A 22,247-nucleotide genomic window follows, 5' to 3' on the forward strand; every position below is an offset into this window, starting at 1 on the left:
TTTGTCGTGGAATACTTTGGTTTCTCCATCTATGGTAATTGAGAGTTTGGCTGGGTATAGTAGCCTGAGCTAGAATTTGTGTTCTCTTAGTGTCTGTATAACATCTGTCCAGGCTCTTCTGTCTTTCATAGTCTCTGGTTAAAAATCTGGTGTAATTCTGATAGTTTTGCCTTTATATGTTACTTGACCTTTTCCCCTTACTGCTTTTAGTATTCTATCTTTATTTAGTGCATTTGTTGTTCTGATTATTATGTGTCGGGAGGAATTTCTTTTCTGGTCCAGTCTATTTGGAGTTCTGTAGGCTTCTTGTATGTTCATGGGCATCTCTTTCTTTAGATTTGGGAAGTTTTCTTCAATAATTTTGTTGAAGATGTTTGCTGGTCCTTTGAGTTGAAAATCTTCATTCTCATCCACTCCTATTATCCTTAGGTTTGGTCTTCTCATTGTGTCCTGGATTTCCTGGATGTTTTGAGTTAGGATCTTTTTGCATTTTCCATTTTCTTTGATTGTTGTGCTGATGTTCTCTATGGAATCTTCTGCACCTGAGATTATCTCTTCCATGTCTTGTATTCTGTTGCTGATGCTCGCATCTATGGTTCCAGATTTCTTTCCTAGGATTTCTATTTCCAGCGTTGCCTCACTTTGGGTTTTCTTTATTGTGTCTACTTCCCTTTTTAGGTCTTGGATGGTTTTATTCAATTCCATCACCTGCAATTCTTTAAGGGATTTTTGTGTTTCCTCTTTAATGTCTTCTACCTGTTTGTTTATGTTTTCCTGCAATTCTTTAAGGGATTTTTGTGTTTCCTCTTTAATGCCTTCTACTTTTTTAGCACTGTTCTCCTGTATTTCTTTAAGTGAGTTATTTAAGTCCTTCTTATGTCCTCTACTATCATCATGAGATATGCTTTTAAATCCAGGTCTAGCTTTTCAGGTGTGTTGGGGTGCCCTGGACTGGGCGAAGTGGGAGTGCTGTGTTCTGCTGTTGGTGAGTGGTCCTGGTTTCTGTTAATAAGATTCTTAAGTTTACCTTTCGCCATCTGGTAATCTCTGGAGTTAGTTGTTATAGTTGTCTCTGTTTAGAGATTGTTCCACTGGTGATTTTGTTACCCTCTATGAGCAGACCTGGGAGACTAGCTCTCTCCTCTGAGTTTCAGTGGTCAGAGCAGTCTCTGCAGGCAAGGTCTCCTCTTTCAGGGAAGGTGCACAGTTATCTGGTGTTTGGACCTCCTTCTGGCTGAAGATGAAGGCCCAAAACAGGATCTTTCCCAGAAGCTGTGTTGCTTTGGCCTGTGCAGACTGCCCTCCACAGTGTCTCAGAACCAAGCTGGCTCCCGTGGAACCTGAGGCAGAAGACTCTCAGGCTGGGCGGACACCTGTGCTCTGATCAGGAAGGTGGCCAGTTGTCTGGAGCCGAAAATGGCACTGCCTCAGAGGCTCTGTGACTCTCGCCTGTCCCAGAGACTGCTGGCCTCTGTATTCCACACTCTTACCTGTGCAGACTGCCCTCCGCGGAGTCCCCGAACCAAGCTGGCTCCCGTGGAACCTGAGGCAGAAGCCTCTCAGGCTGGGTGGACACCTGTGCTCTGATCAGGAAGGTGGCTGGTTGTCTGGAGCCGAAAATGGTGCCACCTCAGAGGCTCTGTGGCTCTCGCCTGTCCCAGAGACTGCTCTTAATTAATTTTTTAGTTTAAAATTAATTTAAATTAATTTTTTAGTTTAAAATTAATTTTAATTAAATTTTTAGTCGTTTTTTTATGACAGACATATTCATTTCTTCTATTATGTCTTCAATGCCTGAGATTATCTCTTCTATCTCCGGTTTTCTGTTGGTGAGACTTCTCTCTGAGGTTCGTATTCTACTTCCTAAACTTTTCATTTCTACACTTCCCTTATTTTGGATCTTCTGTTGATTCAACTTAATCATTCTACTTCCACGGTCAGGTCTTGAACCTTTTTTTTTCATTGCCTTCTACTATTTATGTTTTCATTATTTGTTTTAGGTGTTTATTTCCTCTTTCAACTCCTCTGTCATATGCATAATGGAAAATCTTTTATTTGTGCTTCAATTTTACTGGGATATTCAGGGCCTATTTTGCTAGGGCTGCAAGGTTCTAGTGGAGGACATACTATCCTAAGTATTTTTTATTACGTTTTTGTTCTGATGTTTAGGCATCTAGGATTGGGAAGATTGTAATTCCAGGTGCTGATATCTGATCTTGTCTTTGTTGGTTATATGTTTTGCAACTTGATTTGTTTTCTCTCTGGTTTTAGGACAGTGTGTCATGGCTGTATGTTGTTTTGTGGAAATTTCTTTTGTATTTTGTTAGATATATCCAATTGGGACCCAAGTAAAATGAGTTCCTGGGTATTGGAAGCTAACACTTAGAAATCTAAGTGAGATAGGTTGGGGACAGGGGGTTCACAAAAGGGTGAAAAGTAGGGTGTTTTATTGAACCAGTATCTGCTTAGTTTCCTGGGAATGAGAAGGGAGCAAGGAGTGGCCAGAGTAGAAGTTTGGCTATAGACCTGGTGATGAGACTGCAGGGCTAGACTTGGAGGAATGGACAGAGAGGTAAAGATCTTGAGTTGCCCTACCTATTTCCCTGACCAAAGTTGTAACTTCTTTATAAAAGATGTAAATTAAATACAACTTGCCTCCTGGTTTAAAGTGTTTGTCAATGCTAGCTTATAAGCTGTTAGAAGTTGGTTTTAATAAATAGGTACTGAATTCTTCTTTTCAGCTGAATGACTATTTTTTAACATGATACACTTTCTCCTTACCCATCTTAATTTTATCAATTAAAATTGGCTACTTTTAATGGTTCTACTCTGTTTAGAAGGGTAGTAAGTAAATTATCTTAATTTATAGCCTTTTCAACCTTGTATCATAGTGGAAAACATTTTGTGTTCTGTAATAATATCTATATTTATATAGAGATAAACATGTACCCAAGAGATTTGCTAGCTTTTCTTCTTAGATGAAGTACTATAGAGATGACATGAGCCACAACCATGGGTTTATGCCAGGTTTTCCTTACAACTTGACCATAAGCAACTAGAATTCAACATTCCAATTTCTTGCCGAGAACACTTATGTCATACATTAGAAAATTCTGCCTTCACTGGCACATGAATATAAATTATTTTTATGTAATCATATGGCATTTTTTAAAAGTAAATTAAATTAGAAATATATTTTTATTTTTTCTCCTTCCAGCTTCTCCCAAGTACTCTCAAATGCTTCTCATGTCCTCCCCTAAAATTGATTATTTTCTTTATTGTCTACATATATGCATGTGTATGCACAAATATGTAAACACAAGCTGTTAAGTCTGCTTTTATTTGTGTATATATGGCTTCAAGGCTGATTACTTTGTATTTGATAACCAATAAGAGAACTCATCTCTTGGAGAAACTAATTATCCCTCTCTCTTCCAGCTGTCAATAGTTGTCTATGGTTCTTGGTCTAGGACCCATGAAGACTTCCCCTTTACTCATTAGCATGTACCTTGATATTGCTGTTTTTCAGTCTTGTTTATGGAGCTATTTCTAGCAGAGACTGTTTTTCAGCAGACTTCCTCATATACTGCCTTCTTTTTTTTTTTAATTTTTTATTTTTTTATTACATATTTTCCCAAATTACATTTCCAATGCTATCCCAAAAGTCCCCCATACCACCCCCCACTTCCCTACTCACCAATTCCCATTCTTTTGGCCCTGGCATTCCCCTATATTGGGGCATATAAAGTTTGCAAGTCCAATGGGCCTCAATTTCCAGTGATGGCCGACTAGGCCATCTTTCGATACATATGCAGCTAGAGACAAGAGCTCCGGGGTACTGGTTAGTTCATCATGTTGTTCCAACTACAGGGTTGCAGATCCCTTTAGCTCCTTGGGTACTTTCTCTAGCTTCTCCATTGGGAGCCCTGTGATATATCCAATAGATGACTGTGAGCATCCACTTCTGTGTTTGCTAGGCCCCAGCATAGTCTCACAAGAGACACCTATATTTGGGTCCTTTCAGCAAAAACTTGCTAGTGTATGCAATGGTGTCAGCTTTTGGAAGCTGATTATGGGATGGATCCCTGGATATGGCAGTCTCTAGATGGTCCATCCTTTCATCACAGCTCCAAACTTTATCTCTGTAACTCCTTCCATGGGTGTTTTGTTCCCAATACTAAGAAGGGGCATAGTGTCCACACTTTGGTCTTCATTCTTCTTGAGTTTCATGCGTTTAGCAAATTGTATCTTATATCTTGTGTATCCTAAGTTTTGGGCTAATATCCACTTATCAGTGAATACATATTGTGTGAGTTCCTTTGTGACTGTGTTACCTCACTCAAGATGATGCCCTCCAGGTCCATCCATTTGGCTAGGAATTTCATAAGTTCATTCTTTTTAATAGCTGAGTAGTACTCCATTGTATAAATGTACCATAATTTCTGTATCCATTCATCTGTTGAGGGACATCTGGGTTCTTTCCAGCTTCTGACTATTATAAGTAAGGCTGCTATGAACATAGTGGAGCATGTGTCCTTCTTACCGGTTGGGACATCTTCTGGATATATGCCCAGGAGAGGTATTGCTGGATCGTCCAGTAGTACTAAGTCCAATTTTCTGAGGAACCGCCAGACTGATTTCCAGAGTGATTGTACAAGCTTACAATCCCACCAACAATGGAGGAGTGTTCCTCTTTCTCCACATCCTCGCCAGCATCTGCTGTCACCTGAATTTTTGATCTTAGCCATTCTGACTGGAGTGAAGTGGAATCTCAGGGTTGTTTTGATTTGCATTTCCCTGATGATTAAGGATGTTGAACATTTTTTCAGGTGCTTCTCTGCCATTCAGTATTCCTCAGGTGAGAATTCTTTGTTCAGTTCTGAGCCCGAATTTTAAGGGGGTTATTTGATTTTCTGGAGTCCACCTTCTTGAGTTCTTTATATATATTGGATATTAGTCCCTTATCTGATTTAGGATAGGTAAAGATCCTTTCCCAATCTGTTGGTGTGTGTGTGTGTGTTTTTTTTTTGTCTTATTGATGGTGTCTTTTGCCTTGCAGAAGCTTTGCAGTTTCATGAGGTCCCACTTGTCAATTCTCGATCTTATAGCACAAGCCATTGCTGTTTTATTCAAGAATTTTTCCACTGTGCCCATATCTTCTAGGCTTTTCCCCACTTTCTCCTCTATAATATTCAGTGTCTCTGGTTTTATGTGAAGTTCCTTGATCCACTTAGACTTGACCTTAGTACAAGGAGATAGGAATGGATCGATTCGCATTCTTCTACATGATAACAACCAGTTGTGCCAGCACCATTTCTTGAAAATGCTGTCTTTCTTCCACTGGATGGTTTTAGCTCCCTTGTCGAAGATTAAGTGACCATAGGTGTGTGGGTTCATTTCTGGGTTTTCAATTCTATTCCATTGGTCTACTTGTCTGTCATTATACCAGTACCACACAGTTTTTATCACAATTGCTCTGTAGTAAAGCTTTAGGTCCAGCATGGTGATTCCACCAGAGGTTCTTTTATCCTTGAGAAGAGTTTTTGCTACCCTAGGTGTTTTGTTATTCCAGATGTATTTGCAGATTGCACTTTCTAATTCGTTGAAGAATTGAGTTGGAATTTTGATGGGGATTTCACTGAATCTATAGATTGCTTTTGGCAAGATAGCCATTTTTACAATGTTGATCCTTCCAATCCATGAGCATGGAAGATCTTTCCATCTTCTGAGATCTTCTTTAATTTCTTTCTTCAGAGACATGAAGTTCTTATCATACAGATCTTTCACTTCCTTAGTTAGAGTCACGCCAAGATATTTTATATTATTTGTGACTATTGAGAAGGGTGTTGTTTCCCTAATTTCTTTCTCAGCCTGTTTATTCTTTGTGTAGAGAAAGGCCATTGATTTGTTTGAGTTAATTTTATATCCAGCTACTTCACCGAAGCTGTTTATCATGTTTAGGCATTCTCTGGTGGAATTTTTAGGGTCACTTATATATACTATCATATCATCTTCAAAAAGTGATATTTTGACTTCATCTTTTCCAATTTGTATCCCTTTGATCTCCTTTTGTTGTCGAATTGCTCTGGCTAGGACTTCAAGTACAATGTTGAATAGGTATGGAGAAGGTGGACAGCCTTGTCTAGTCCCTGATTTTAGAGGGATTGCTTCAAGCTTCTCACCATTTACTTTGATGTTGGCTACTGGTTTGCTGTAGATTGTTTTTATCATGTTTAGGTATGGGCTTTGAATTCCTGATCTTTCCAAGACTTTTATCATGAATGGGTGTTGGATTTTGTCAAATGCTTTCTCAGCATCTAACGAGATGATCATGTGTTTTTTTGTCTTTGAGTTTGTTTATATACTGGATTACGTTGATGGATTTCCATATATTGAACCATCCCTGCATCCCTGGGATGAAACCTACTTGGTCAGGATGGATGATTGTTTTGATGTGTTCTTGGATTCGGTTAGCAAGAACTTTATTGGGGATTTTTGCATCAATATTCATAAGAAATATTGGTCTGAAGTTTTCTATCTTTGTTGGGTCTTTTTGTGGTTTAGGTATCAGAGTAATTGTGGCTTCATAGAATGAGTTGGGTAGAGTACCTTCTGTTTCTATTCTGTGGAATAGTTTGTGAAGAACTGGGATTAGATCTTCTTTGAAGGTCTGATAGAACTCTGCACTAAACCCATCTGGTCTTGGGCTTTTTTTGGTTTGGAAACTATTAATGACTGCTTCTATTTCTTTGGGGTATATAGGGCTGTTTAGATCATTAACCTGATCTTGATTCAACTTTGGTACCTGGTATCTGTCTAGGAACTTCTCCATTTCATCCAGGTTCTCCAGTTTTGTTGAGTATAGCCTTTGGTAGAAGGATCTGATGGTGTTTTGGATGTCTTCAGGATCTGTTGTTATTTCTCCTTTTCATTTTTGATTTTGTTAATTAGAATGCTTTCCCTGTGCCCTCTACTGAGTCTGGCTAAGGGTTTATCTATCTTGTTGATTTTCTCAAAGTACCAGCTCCTTGATTGGTTGATTCTTTGAATAGTTCTTCTTGTTTCCACTCGGTTGATTTCACCCCTGAGTTTGATTATTTCCTGCCGTCTACTCCTCTTGGTTGAATTTGCTTCCTTTTTTTCTAGTGCTTTTAGGTGTGTTGTGAAGCTGCTAATGTGTGCTCTGTCTAGTTTCTTTTTGGAGGCACTCAGAGCTATGAGTTTTCCTCTTAGAAATGCTTTCATTGCGTCCCATAAGTTTGGGTATGTTGTGGCTTCATTTTCATTGAACTCTAAGAAGTCCTTAATTTCTTTCTTTATTCCTTCCTTGACCAAGGTATCATTGAGAAGAATGTTGTTCAGTTTCCACTGAATGTTGGCTTTCTATTATTTATTTTGTTATTGAAGATCAGCCTTAGTCCATGGTGATCTGATAGGATGCATGGGACAATTTCAATATTTTTGTATCTGTTGAGGCCTGTTTTGTGACCAATTATGTGGTCAATTTTGGAGAAGGTACCATGAGGTGCTGAGTAGAAGGTATATCCTTTTGTTTTAGGATAGAAGTTCTGTAGATATCTCCCAGATCCATTTGATTCATAACTTCTGTTAGTTTCACTGTGTCCCTGTTTAGTTTCTGTTTCCATGATCTGTCCATTGGTGAAAGTGGTGTGTTGAAGTCTCCCACTATTATTGTGTGAGGTGCAATGTGTGCTTTGAGATTTACTAAAGTTTCTTTAATGAATGTGGCTGCCTTTGTATTTGGAGCATAGATATTCAGAATTGAGAGTTCCTCTTGGAGGATTTTACCTTTGATGAGTATGAAGTGCCCTTCCCTGTCTTTTTTGATGACTTTGGGTTGGAAGTCGATCTTATCAGATATTAGAATGGCTACTCCAGCTTGTTTCTTCATACCATTTGCTTGGAAAATTGTTTTCCAGCCTTTCATTCTGAGGTAGTGTCTATCTTTTTCTCTGAGATGAGTTTCCTGTAAGCAGCAAAATGGTGGGTCTTGTTTGTGTAGCCAGTTTGTTAGTCTATGTCTTTTTATCGGGGAGTTGAATCCATTGATATTAAGAGATATTAAGGAAAAGTAATTGTTGTTTCCTGTTTTTTTGTTGTTAAAGTTGGCATTCTGTTTTTGTGGCTGTCTTCTTTTAGGTTTGTTGAGGGATTACCTTCTTGTTGTTTCTAGGGCGTGGTTCCCGTCCTTGTATTGGTTTTTTTCTGTTATTATCCTTTGAAGGGCTGGATTCGTGGAGAGACAATGTGTGAATTTGGTTTTGTCGTGGAATACTTTGGTTTTTCCATCTATGGTAATTGAGAGTTTGGCTGGAATTTGTGTTCTCTTAGTGTCTGTATAACATATGTCCAGGCTCTTCTGTCTTTCATAGTCTCTGGTTAAAAATCTGGTGTAATTCTGATAGGCTTGCCTTTATATGTTACTTGACCTTTTTCCCTTACTGCTTTTAGTATTCTATCTTTATTTAGTGCATTTGTTGTTCTGATTATTATGTGTCGGGAGGAATTTCTTTTCTGGTCCAGTCTATTGGGAGTTCTGTAGGCTTCTTGTATGTTCATGGGCATCTCTTTCTTTAGATTTGGGAAGTTTTCTTCTATAATTTTGTTGAAGATGTTTGCTGATCCTTTGAGTTGAAAATCTTCATTCTCATCCACTCCTATTATCCGTAGGTTTGGTCTTCTCATTGTGTCCTGGATTTCCTGGATGTTTTGAGTTAGGATCTTTTTGCATTTTCCATTTTCCTTGATTGTTGTGCCGATGTTCTCTATGGAATCTTCTGCACCTGAGATTCTCTCTTCCATCTCTTGTATTCTGTTGCTGATGCTGGTATCTATGGTTCCAGATTTCTTTCCTAGGGTTTCTATCTCCAGTGTTGCTTTATTTTGGGTTTTCTTTTTTGTGTCTACTTCCCTTTTTAGGTCTACTATGGTTTTGTTCATTTCCATCATCTGTTTGGATGTGTTTTCCTGTTTTTCTTTAAGGACTTCTACCTGTTTGATTTTGTTATCCTGTTTTTCTTTAAGGACTTGTAACTCTTTAGCTATGTTCTCCTGTAATTCTTTAAGTGAGTTATTAAAGTCCTTCTTGATGTCCTCTACCATCATCATGAGGTATGCTTTTAAATCCAGGTCTAGCTTTTCAGGTGTGTTGGGGTGCCCTGGACTGGGCAGAGTGGGAGTGCTGGGTTCTGATGATGGTGAGTGGTCTTGGTTTCTGTTAGTAAGATTCTTACGTTTACCTTTCGCCATCTGGTAATCTCTGGAGTCGTTATAGTTGTCTCTGTTTAGAGATTGTTCTTCTGGTGATTCTGATTACCGTCTATCAGCAGACCTGGGAGACAGGCTCTCTCCTCTGAGTTTCAGTGGTTAGAGCACTCTCTGCTGACAAGCTCTCCTCTTACAGGGAAGGTGTTCAGATATTTGGTGTTTGGACCTCCTCCTGGCCGAAGAAGAAGGCCCAAAACAGGACCTTTCCCAGATGCTGTGTTGCTTTGGCAGGTCACAGAAGCTGTCAGCTTTTGTGGTGCACACTCTCTCCTGTGCAGACTAAGTTCCTAAGTTCGGTGGAGTCCCGGATCCAAGATGGCGCTCCCTGCTCCTGAGGCAGAGGGCTCCTGTGCCGGGCAGACCACTGTCCTCCGGCTGGGAGGGTGCTGGATGTCTGCGGCCCAAAAGGGTGCTGCCTCAGTGGCTCTGTGGCTCCCACCTGCCCCAGAAGCTGTCTGCCTCTGTGGTGCACACTCTCACCTGTCCATATATTGCCTTCTAAATTCATCCAGCTATATCTTCTGCTGTTGTCCCTGCACACATGCAGGAGATATGGTGTGGGACATACATCAAGTCAAGGCTTCTTATGAGTGGTTGATCGCTGCATTGAGTCTAGTTTTAATCTACTGTGTTGGTCTCCATTTTCTATAAAAAGAAACTTCTTTGAAGAGGGCTCCCTTACTGTTAATAAATATAAAAAAATCAACTTCATAAAGCCCAATGGTTTGAAATGCTTCCTTCTAAACTGATTTTTAAACTTTAACATATTAAGTTAAATTTAACTAGGGAAGCTGACAGTATCTGGTATATATTATTTACAGATGTTACATATAATAATCATTATTACAGTTTTCTAACAACCATAAATATCTATCTATACTGCACTTGTTAACCTAAATTTGAAGGCATATAGAAGTGTTTCCCCTCACTTTATTAATAGAATTGAAAGTGCCACTTACCTCCAATTCTAAGATTTAGATGAAACACTCATAACATCTTGCTTGATATGATTGGGGAGAAAACCTACCACTATTTAATAATTTGCATTCTTAGTGGCCACCTCACAATTTGTCATCTGATTTAAAGGAGAGAATACAATTGATAGAATTAATACTTAAATTGTATAACCCTCTCACTGTCTAAAAGAAGGCATTAAGCAAACAAGTATAATAATGCAAAACAGATAAAAAAAAAAAAGCATTAAAGGTAAGTATTACCAAACTCTAGCTGAATAAATTTCAAAATTTTACCTCATTTTCAGATTCGTTTTTACTTTTAATTGTGCTTATATTGTATGTGTTTGTGTGTGGGTGTATGCACATGAATGTGGTTGCCCACAGAAGGCAGAATAGATTGTTGGTTCCCCTGGGGCTGTAGTTGCAGGTAGTTGTGAGCCATCTGATGCGGGTATTGGGAACAAAACACAGGTCCTCTCCCATAGTAGTACTTTTTTTTTAAAATTAAAATTAGATTTTTTTTTACTACACAGTATTCTGATTACAGTTTCCACTCCCTTGCTCCCCCCTCCCTGATCCAATTCCCCATTTCCTTTCTTGTTCTCTCTCATTAGAAATAAGACATGCATCCACAAAGAAACAAATAAAATAAGTTAAAAACAAATCTTAACTGAATAGGACAGAACAAACAAATAGAGAAAAGAGGGTCAAAGAAAGTGTACAAGGAACACACAAAGACACAGAGAAACACACACAAAAAAAATCTCATTAAGACACAAAATCAGAAACATTAATATATAATAGAATATTTGTAGTGTTAAAAAATGCAATACAAAATCTTATGAAACAAAATAAGCTTCCAAAATACCATTGAGTTCATTTTGTGCTGGCCATTTACTGCTGGGCACAAGGCCTACCCTTTAAGTGTGGGTTACAATCAGGAGGACTCTGCTTGAGAAAACTACGTTTCCCTTTGTTACTAGGGTTAGCTCCTGGGCTGGGGATGTGGGCTTGGGTCTATTTCTCTTCGCTGCACTGGAACCATATCTTAGACTGGTGAAGGTTCTATGTATGCTGCCATAGTCTCTTTGAGTTCATATGGAGTACATACTCTAAACCACTGTGTCATCTCTCCAACCTGGACCATGGTTTTATATATAAAAGTAAGGTAACTAGCTACTGTGCTTTCTTGATTTTACTATGTGCTTCTGAATTAGAAATATGTTCATTTTCATATTTATCTATAAACTGAATAAATGCCATTCAAAAATATACTCATAAACTCTATGATTCTTTAAATTAGTAGTTCCATTATGTTAATATCCTTCTTATCATGAGGCATATATGTGCATATATATATATGCAATTTATACATAGGCAATGTGTAACTTTTATTTTTAAAAATTAAAATAGATTCTTTACCTGGGACAGAAGAAACTCTTATGGACGAAGGTGAAGATTTTGAGAAAACATCAAACTTAACAGAACCAGTAAGTATATTAATTTGTTTTTGTTAAATCTGTAACATGTACAGAAACAGCAAACACACACACACACACAGAGAGAGAGAGAGAGAGAGAGAGAGAGAGAGAGAGAGAGAGAGAGAGAATGAGAGAGAACTAGGAACACATCCTGGACGAACACAGAGAACAAAAATGACCATCCTTTTTATAAAGAATACTTGAATAGCATCCACTATTCCCTGTAAAGTGGAGAGCTCTCACAGCAGCAGGGGACCACTTTACTGAATACACCACTTTACTGAATACACAGCAGGGCTGTGTCAAGCTCCTTCTGCAGTTGTGAGAAGCTTGACTAAGGCTTGACTAAGAGTGTAGTTGCTGAGAGATCACCTGGAGCATGGGTACATTCTAACAGCTTGTGAGTTATCACTTGAACCAGTTGAGTTATATGCATCCTAACTGATCTTCTAAGCTGACATATTCATTAATGCATGCTATCATCTGGTGTGGAGTCCTTGTGATGTTGCTACATCTTTACCAGGGTGTAACAGGATTTCTGACTTTCAATAAAATTCAAGGTTAAAAGAGTAAACACAGGAAAACCAGAAGTCTCTATGTAAATTCGGAATATAAAAGTATTTAAAAGATTTTTGAATTGTCCTAATGCCCAGGCTAGTGCAGTGTTTTACTTTTCTACAGTGTTCATAGGGTTCATCTGTTTGTGTGCTTGCATTTCCACAAGGTACCACAGAGAACATGGTGTAAACAACAGTGCATTTCCTCCAGGTTCTGGAGATAGAAGTGTGAGGCGGTTCATCCATTTGCCTAAGAATTTCATGAATTCATTGTTTCTAATTGCTGAGTAGTACTCCATTGTGTAAATGTACCACATTTCCTGTATCCATTTCTCTGTGGAGGGACATCTGGGTTCTTTCCAGCTTCTGGCTATTATAAATATGGCTGCTATGAACATAGTGGTGCATGTATCCTTATTACAACTGGGAACATCTTCTGGGTATATGCCCAGGAGAGGTATTGCTGGATGCCCCGGTAGTACTATGTCCAATTTTCTGAGGAACCACCAGACTGATTCCCAGAGTGGTTGTACCAGCTTGCAATCCCACCAGCAATGGAGGAGTGTTCCTCTTTCTCCAAATCCTCTCCGGCATCTGCTGTCACCTGAATTTTTGATCTTAGCCATTCTGACTGGTATGAGGTGGAATCTCAGGGTTGTTTTGATTTGCATTTCCCTGATGATTAAGGATGTTGAACATTTTTTTCAGGTGCTTCTCAGCCATTCAGTATTCCTCAGTTGAGAATTCTTTGTTTAGCTCTGTACCCCATTTTTTATAGGGTTATTTGATTTTCTGGAGTCTGGCTTCTTGAGTTCTTTATATATGTTGGATATTAGTCCCCTATCTGAAATAGGATTGGTAAAGATCCCTTCCCAATCTGTTGGTGGCCTTTTTGTCTTATTGACAGTGTCTTTTGCCTTACAGAAGCTTTGCAATTTTATGAGTGCCGACTTTTCGATTCCAGATCTTACAGCACAAACCATTGCTCTTCTGTTCAGGCATTTTTCTCCTGTGCCCATATCTTCGAGGTTCTTCCCTACTTTTTCCTCTATAAGTTTCATTGTCTCTGGTTTTATGTGGAGTTCCTTGATCCACGAAGACTTGACCTTAGTACATGGAGATAAGAATGGATCAATTCGCATTCTTCTACATGCTAACTTCCCGTTGTGCCAGCACCATTTTTAAAAAATGCTGTCTTTTTCCCACTGGATGGTATTAGGTCCCTTGTCAAAGATCAAGTGTGTGGGTTCATTTCTGGGTCTTCAATTCTATTTCATTGATCTACCTGTCTGTTGCTGTACCAGTAATTGTTAACCCAATCACAAAAGAACATACATGATATTCACTCACTGATAATTGGATATTAGCCCCGACACTTAGACTACTCAAGATACAATTTGCAAAACACATGAAACTCAAGAAGAAGGAAGACCAAAGTGTGGATACTCTGCTCCTTCTTAGAATGGGGAACAAAATACCCATGGAAGGAGTTACAGAAACAAAGTTTGGTGTTGAGATGTAAGGAAGTACCATCCAGAGACTGCCCCACCCAGAGTTCCATCTGATATATAACCACCAAACCCAGACACTATTGCATATGCCAGAAACCTTTGTTGACAGGACCCTGATATAGCTCTATCTTGTGAGGCTATGCCAGTGCCTGGCAAATACAGAAGTGGATGCTCATAGTCATTTATTGGTTGGTCCCTAATGAAGGAGCTAGAGAAAGTACCCAAAGAGCTAAAGGGGTCTGCAACCCTATAAGAGGAACAACAATTTGAACTATGAACCTGTGTCTCCGGTTGCATATGTAGCAAAGGATGGCCTAGTTGGCCATCAATGGGAGGAGAGGCCCTTGGTCTTGTGAAAATCATATGACCCATTACAAGGAAATACCAGCACCAGGACACAGGAGTGGATGGCTTGGGGATCAGGGAGGGGGGAGGGTATCAGGGGCTTTGGGGATAGTATTTGACATGTAAATGAAGAAAATATCTAATAAAAATTTTTTAAGAAAAAAGTGTGAGGAGGTGTTAATTTCTACCTACTGTGGCGATCAATATCTGTTTTCTTCCCAAGTCACCCTGTGCTTCCCCTTTCATTGCTGTTGTTCTAGTTCGTCCCCTCAACCAAGAGGAGTCACCAGAATCTCCTCTGACACTAGGGTCAATCTGCAGTAGTAACTGTATTGCAGAGAGTTATTTCTTTTAGAACCCCATTTATAAACACATTTTGAGGTAATCATGAAATTTATGGGTATACACAATAAGCCATGCCACTAACTATGGTGAAATGTCTCTCCGACTATACAGTACTTCTTTAAGGGTATTGTCTTTACCATTGGATGTCACACTAAAATTAATTCTAAAAATACTAAATAAGTCAACGCTACTTTTTCTAAAATACTACTTTTTCACTGTAGCTCTCCTGATCTTTATTAAACTTTTACATTTTTGTGGTTCTTCTCATGTATTGCATGACACTGCATCATGATCCATAACCTACTACTTTGTTTATTATCCATATCATTCTACCATAATACAAGATAATTAAAGGCAGACATGTTTCATTTTCTACTTCTCTTTTTTGCACATAATAGGCCCATAATACATGTCTATTATATTAATTGCATGACGCTGCAATAATTGCCAGGCAGTGGGTTAAGCCTGTTAGAGTCGTAGAAACAGGTAGAGCCATCTTAATTTAATATAGCAACTGGTTCCTTCTTTCCCTTCTCACTGCATTCCCAGCCATTATTATACTCTTGTCCTCACTATCAATACCCATATGTGAGAAAATTGGCCCTGGAAGCTCAGACTCCAGACCATTTTTGGAACACTGTAGTCCTATTAAATTTCTTGTGTACCTTACATCTTCTTTCTAGCTGTTATGTTAGCTCTACTCGTGGAGTTACAGCTTAAAACCAGTGTTTTCCTTCTAATATTCAGATAATAGTAACTACGTTAGATTCATTTCTATTACTATCCTAAAATAATCCGATTAAACCAATTTAGGGGAGGATGAAGCTTATTTGGAGTAAGCATCTAGATTACAGTCCACAACCGAGGGAAATCAGGGCAAAAGCTCAAGAAGAATCTTGAAGTAAAATCTATGGAGGACACTGTTTGCTGGCTTGGTAGTTCATTCTTAGCTATCTTTCATATACAGCCCAGGACTGCCTTCCCAGGGAATGCTACTGCTCACAGTGGACAAAGCCCTCTTACGTCAATGGCAGTCAAGACAATCACCCACAGACATGCCTATAAGTCAGTCTGATCTGGGCAACCTCTCAACTGAGACCCCATTTTTCGACGATTCTAGGCCATGTAAAGTTAACAGCTTAATCGATGACACAATCTGCCAGTATGTCCTACCTAAGAAAATTATTCACCCAACATGCAATCTATACTTTCAACCAATTCTTACATTGTGTACTTCCAAATATATATCTTGCACACTTCCTATAAATTCATAAATACATTTGTTTAAATACAATATAATTTTTATTGGTAAATCAGAAGAATTTCATCAACTTTTATTTGAAAGAATGTTTTCTCACTTATAAACTTCAATGAATATCCATAATTTTATGATACTTAAGCTGGATGATTCTTCAGGCTGTAATAACTTGTTAATTATGATTTTCTTAAAGGTTTATTTTTATCATCTGTGAAATCTAGCTAAGTTTTTATTTCTCCTTGCATGTCTAAATGTATAATAGGCTTCCTTACTCATGCCTATGATTCTACCACTTCAGTGGTGGAGACAGGAAGACCCAGAGTTCATTAAGTACATAGCCAGGTGGAAGCCAGTCTGAGCTAGATGTTTAACCTATTTGTTTGAGACAAAAAATATTTTTAATTAAAAGTGATATTACTAGAAGATTTATTTTTCTAATAGCCTTATCAAATTAATCTCTGCCTACAATGTTTGGCTTACTTTAAAACTTCTGATATGCCAGTGAAAAATTAGCATTGTTTAATCAAATGATTTGTAAATGATTTTATATTGGCACTTAAAGAGTTTGCCTTCTTCCCACAATGATCAAGCAGTGTTTTCTAATGAGACATTTTCTTGAATAACAATTTTAATCATTCCTTTATTATATATTGAATTCTTAAAACTTTTTTGACTCCATTTAACATCAGCTAATCTATTTAAATCTCTTTTGAAAATGAGTAATATTAATAATAAAAAGATAAGTTATTGCTGTAAATATGATAGTTTTAGGTGGTGGTAGCTCCTTTTAATATAAAGAAAATGTAGATTTAAAAAAGGTAATGTTAATTATTTTAGGATGATTATATTTTAGATGTAAATTGCCCAAAGTGTACATTCATAGTATTTTTGGACACTATTTTTAGTAAGCCAAAGAGAATCTTGTAACACTTCCTAAGTGCTAATAGGGAATTGAAGCAAAAATGACTTTTCTTTTTACTATTATCATAAATATAAAATATGTCAAAGTAAAATTCAGTGATATTCTGTAAAAGTATGAATATGTCACAAATAGTAAAGTTATTTCATCTATACATCCCTTCACTCTGTTCACTAGCCTCCCTGTGGGATAATGTGAATGTATAAGTGAATTCAGCCCTTTAGAGATTTTTCCTCATGAATGAATCCATGCTTTCAATATTTCTTGAATATTTAATATTAGAAAGGCAATGATTAGATTTAGAATTTTATCTTAATCCTTTTATACCCCTCAGAGCAAATCATTCTGCTGGAATTTTTCTCCTTTTTCCTGTTCTGGAAAGCTTTTTAGCACACACATAATCCATGCAGATTAAAAGTGGATTTGTCAGGTAAATCCCTTTATTAAAAATGTGTGAACAAAAGGAAAAGAGTATTCAAAAGGGAAATACCAAGCAGCAGGTATTGCCCACTGTGGCTTAGCTTCAGGAGTGTCATAGACAGATGTTTGAGGTAAATGATTGATCAAGATTTACATAAAGGATTTTCAAGTTTCACAATTTCAACAGAATTAATTAATTAATTAATTAATCTTATTTTTTTTCTATTTTATTTTCAAGATACTAATTAAGTATATGGACACGGAACAAAGATGAAAGATGATAAAGAAAGACTTTTTACCTTCAGTGTCTTCTTGACTTCTTCCTTTGTAAATACTTATTTTTTTCAGTGACTCCCATAAGACTTTCTGGTTACTATAGCTACTGAAAATAGAGCAAAAATTAAGAGGATTTCTGCTGAGGTTTCCCAAAATGCTCAGGAGTTATTGAAAGTTCAATTTTCCTTCTAAAGAGTATTATTTACTGATGAAAATATGTAAAATTGTCTAGAGTGGGCGTAGTGGTAACAACAGCACAGATGTATAGAGCACTGTTACTTCATGAAGCATTCCAGACACTGGATGTTAATATTCTTGGACTTTTGTCTTTCTGTGACATAATCCCTTTGAACATAGTATCCATCCTGAGAATTAAGTTGCATTTACTTTTAAGTGAGCAAACTGAGCTCTCACAACATTTTAGGATGCATCCTGGGATGGGGCACAGACCACTCATATTTCCATCCTAAGACCTTGTTAAATAGCTACCTGAAGTATAAAACACACACAATCTAGGCCGTCCTCATTGGTTAATAGTAAAGAATTCATCATTAGATTAAACACAGTGAAAAGCTGCAGGTTAAACTATTGGACACTAAGAGGTGGCTTTTTATGAGGGGAAGGGGCTTTGTAGGTTATCTTTGCTTAGGTCTTCCATAACTGAAGAGGCCTGAGAGACCTGGGTGTCAGGACAAGAGAGATACTGACAGTGAGAAGAAAAACAAGACACTCCTCACATGTTTCCTGTGGCCACCTAAGCATTCTGGAGATTCCGGAAATTATCTCAGTAAAATGCCTACTTAGCTTAATTAGGTGCTCAGTTTGGTTCGTTTTAAGCCTGTGGGAGATTGTGTTTTGTGAATTAGTAAATAAAGCACCTTCTTTATTTGATCCTTTATTGCACAGTGGGTGACTTTAACTTTTGTTCTTTGCTGATATTTTTAATCTCTACTCAGTACTGAGACTTGTACCTGTCTGGAAGTAGACATTTGTATGCTTGGTTCATTTGCCAACAACCCTATATGCACATGAATTTTTAAATGCACAAATTTTGTAAGGTGCAAATTTTTTGATAATTCAAAAGTTGAGGGATAAAAAAATGTGTCCACAGCATCTGTAATACAAACAACTGCCTGATAACTTCAGAAAGTTTTGACAGCAAGGGCATTGTTCCATAATGAGTTCTTTATCCTGGGGAGAATTTGATGAATTGGTTTTTGTTCATTTAAAAATTAATCCTCAAATGAAGTGCATAGGTCAGCTATGTCTCTGTTGTATATCCTTTTCCTGTTGAATGTTAATAACCAGAATAGAATCTTCTTATATTAAATCCTGGATGCTTTAGGGAATTATATTAAAGGAGGAATTCCATTACACAGTGAACATTGGTTGCTAAGACTGGAGGAGATCTGTAATCTGTTGTAGTCCTATGACCTTTATAATATGCAGGGTGATGACATACCTTCACATCTCTTCTCTAGTTGCCTGGTTGTTTCTATCAAACCAAGCAGTATGTGCTCACTTGGGAGATTAATTCTTCTATTTCTTCCCAACTTGCTGATCTTTATGTCTTCTTTTGTAAGTCACACATGTGTACATTTAAAGCAGCATAAGATGCTCAAATACCTTCAGTATATAACAAAGACCATTAGACTATTTGCCTAACTATGGATTTTGCTATCTCTGTTCTCTCCCTTGTTTCTTACTAATGTAGTTATTAACCACCCCTAACAGATCTACCTCATAAAAATTCTTTCTGCTTCATCATCTTTACAAGTTCATATTTTGAGACACCCTACAAATACTTTTTCACACTGAAGTATAGTATCATGCTAAGTAAATCATTTTCTATATTTTATAGGGCATATAATTCTATGTATATTGATACAGAGATTGAATAGCTTGGTGAAGAAGTTGTAATCTTTTTCTTGCATTAGATAGCTTGCATGCAAAGCAGACCAGCATTTATGAACTTAAGTCTAAGCATATTTTATTTGACTTTTCTCTTGCAAAATTAAAAACAACAACAACAAAAAAATGAATGTTCATTACTATCTCACCAAGTAAGAGTCTTTAATAAAGCAAATTTTAAGTTTTGAAACAATGAGTTGTCAAAGTGCTTGCAGGGAACAGTATCAATAAATTTTCTCTACAGAACAGTGAGGAATGCCTGTTTGGTTCAGTACTGAAGGATTTTTATCATTTCCTTCCTTTTCTTCATGGAAATTTTACTTGGGCTTCTATGCTTTCAGTTCCAGGATGCCAATAAAGCTGCTGGAAATGAAGCCCTAAAGCGGTTAAGTTTTTCTGGGCAAATTTTAGGACCAGGTGAGATTTTTTTCCTTTAGAAATTTCAGGGACACGGATTTCCAAAACATCAAAGGGTGGAGATATTGCACCAAATCTATGCAAATATTAATGTTAAAACATATATGAATTTTTAAGAAATGTAAATTCTGAATGTTATATTCACATATAGAAAGTGGCCTAACATGGTAAAATATGGCATAATCAATGCCTAAACATTGATGGTGGCTTTGCAAAGGAATTCAGGCTGTGTCATTTTAGTGCATCTGAGTAAAACTAGGACATGTGTTTATTGAGATTAATTAAATTTTACACTTATGTTTTAATGTAATGTGACAGAAGAATGACAAAATGTGCACAGTTGTGAAAGAATATGATTGATCTTGGGTAGATGGAACCCAAGGAGACGTGGGACATCATGTTCTTGTGTAAGGATCATATCATGGTTCTTGATTTTTTTTTTTAAAGATGACAAGCAGAAAAGGAAACATCCCTTGATACTGTCAATATTTTGAAGTTAGTTTTGGCTCCTTTAAATTTGAATTTATTTATATGTTACTGAGCTGAAGCTGAAGGAAGGTCACGTGGCTTATGCTTATGCTGAGAAGGAAAGCCTGCCATGTCTGAATATAACTTGCATTTGTATAACAGGTGTGCTTCATGGATCAAATTAATACTGACTCCTTTAATGGATATAGGAAAGCTTTGTGTTCCCCAGAAAAGGGTTTTCTTTACATTCTTGCCTTTTTTTGTTTCATTTTTTTTTATTAGATATTTTCCGCATTTACATTTCCAATGCTATCCCAAAAGTCCTCCATATCCACCCCCCCACTCCCCTATCCACCCACTCCCCCTTTTTGGCCCTGGCTTTCCCCTGTACTGGGGCATATAAAGTTTGCAAGTCCAATGGGCCTCTCTTTCCAGTGATGGCTGACTAGGCCATCTTTTGATACATATGCAGCTAGAGACAAGAGCTCCGGGGTACTGGTTAGTTCATATTGTTGTTCCACCTATAGGGTTGCAATTCCCTTTAGTTCCTTGGGTGCTTTCTCTAGCTCCTCAATTGGGGGCCCTGTGATCCATTTAATAGCTGAATGTGAGCAACCACTTCTGTGTTTGCTAGGCCCCGGCATAGTCTCATAAGAGACAGTTATATCTGGGCCCTTTCAGCAAAATCTTGCTAGTGTATGCAATGGTGTCAGCGTTTTGAAGCTGATTATGGGATGGATCCCTGGATATGGCAATCACTAGATGGTCCATCCTTTCGTCAAAGCTTCAAATTTTGTCTCTGTAACTCCTTCCATGGGTATTTTGTTCCCAATTCTAAGAAGGGGCATAGTGTCCACACTTTGGTCTTCCTTCTTCTTCAGTTTCATGCATTTAGCAAATTGTATCTTATATCTTGGGTATCCTAAGTTTCTGGGCTAATATCCACTTATCAGTGAGTACATATTGTGTGAGTTCCTTTGTGATTGGGGTACCTCACTCAGGATGATGCCCTCCAGGGCCATCCATTTGCCTAGGAATTTCATACATTCATTCTTTTTAATAGCTGAGTAGTACTCCATTGTGTAAATGTACCACATTTTCTGTATCCATTCCTCTGTTGAGGGGCATCTGGGTTCTTTCCAGCTTCTGGCTATTGTAAATAAGGCTGCTATGAACATAGTGGAGCATGTGTCCTTCTTACCGGTTGGGACATCTTCTGGATATATGCCCAGGAGAGGTGTTGCTGGATCCTCCGGTAATACTATGTCCAATTTTCTGAGGAACCGCCAGACTGATTTCCAGAGTGGTTGTACAAGTTTGCAATCCCACCAACAATGGAGGAGTGTTCCTCTTTCTCCACATCCTCGCCAGCATCTGCTGTCTCCTGAATTTTTGATCTTAGCCATTCTGACTGGTGTGAGGTGGAATCTCAGGGTTGTTTTGAGTTGCATTTCCCTGATGATTAAGGATGTTGAATATTTTTTCAGGTGCTTCTCTGTCATTCGGTATTCCTCAGGTAGAATTCTTTGTTCAGTTCTGAGCCCCATTTTTTAATGGGGTTATTTGATTTTCTGGAGTCCACCTTCTTGAGTTCTTTATATATATTGGATATTAGTCCCCTATCTGATTTAGGATAGGTAAAGATCCTTTCCCAATCTTTTGGTGGTCTTTATGTCTTATTGACGGTGTCCTTTGCCTTGCAGAAGCTTTGCAATTTTATGAGGTCCCATTTATCGATTCTCAATCTTACAGCACAAGCCATTGCTGTTCTATTCAGGAATTTTTCCCCTGTACCCATATCTTTAAGGCTTTTCCCTACTTTCTCCTCTAAAAGTTCCAGTGTCTCTGGTTTTATGTGGAGTTTATTAATCCACTTAGATTTGACCTTAGTACATGGAGATAGAAATGGATTAATTCGCAATCTTCTACATGATAACCGCCAGTTGTGCCAGCACCATTTGTTGAAAATGCTGTCTTTTTTCCACTGGATGATTTTAGCCCCCTTGTCAAATTTCAAGTGACCATAGGTGTGTGGGTTCATCTCTGGGTCTTCAATTCTGTTCCATTGGTCTACTTGTCTGTCACTATACCAGTA

General features: G+C 37.9%; 1 protein-coding gene across 7 annotated transcripts in view; it reads left to right on the top strand.

Annotated features, from left to right (window-relative positions):
* CUNH8orf34 (chromosome unknown C8orf34 homolog) overlaps positions 1-22,247 on the top strand; it is a 538,401-nt gene that overhangs the window by 393,964 nt on the left and 122,190 nt on the right. For all 7 annotated transcript variants that reach the window (XM_021165867.3, XM_021165882.3, XM_021165875.3 and 4 more), the window contains one exon: positions 11,658-11,734. In XM_021165867.3, coding sequence (XP_021021526.1) covers positions 11,658-11,734 — 77 coding nt within the window. The remainder of the gene's footprint in view (positions 1-11,657; positions 11,735-22,247) is intronic.

This window comes from Mus caroli, unplaced genomic scaffold, assembly GCF_978045245.1.
Source record: "Mus caroli unplaced genomic scaffold, Mus_caroli_1 scaffold_1, whole genome shotgun sequence".
Lineage (NCBI taxonomy): Eukaryota > Metazoa > Chordata > Mammalia > Rodentia > Muridae > Mus > Mus caroli.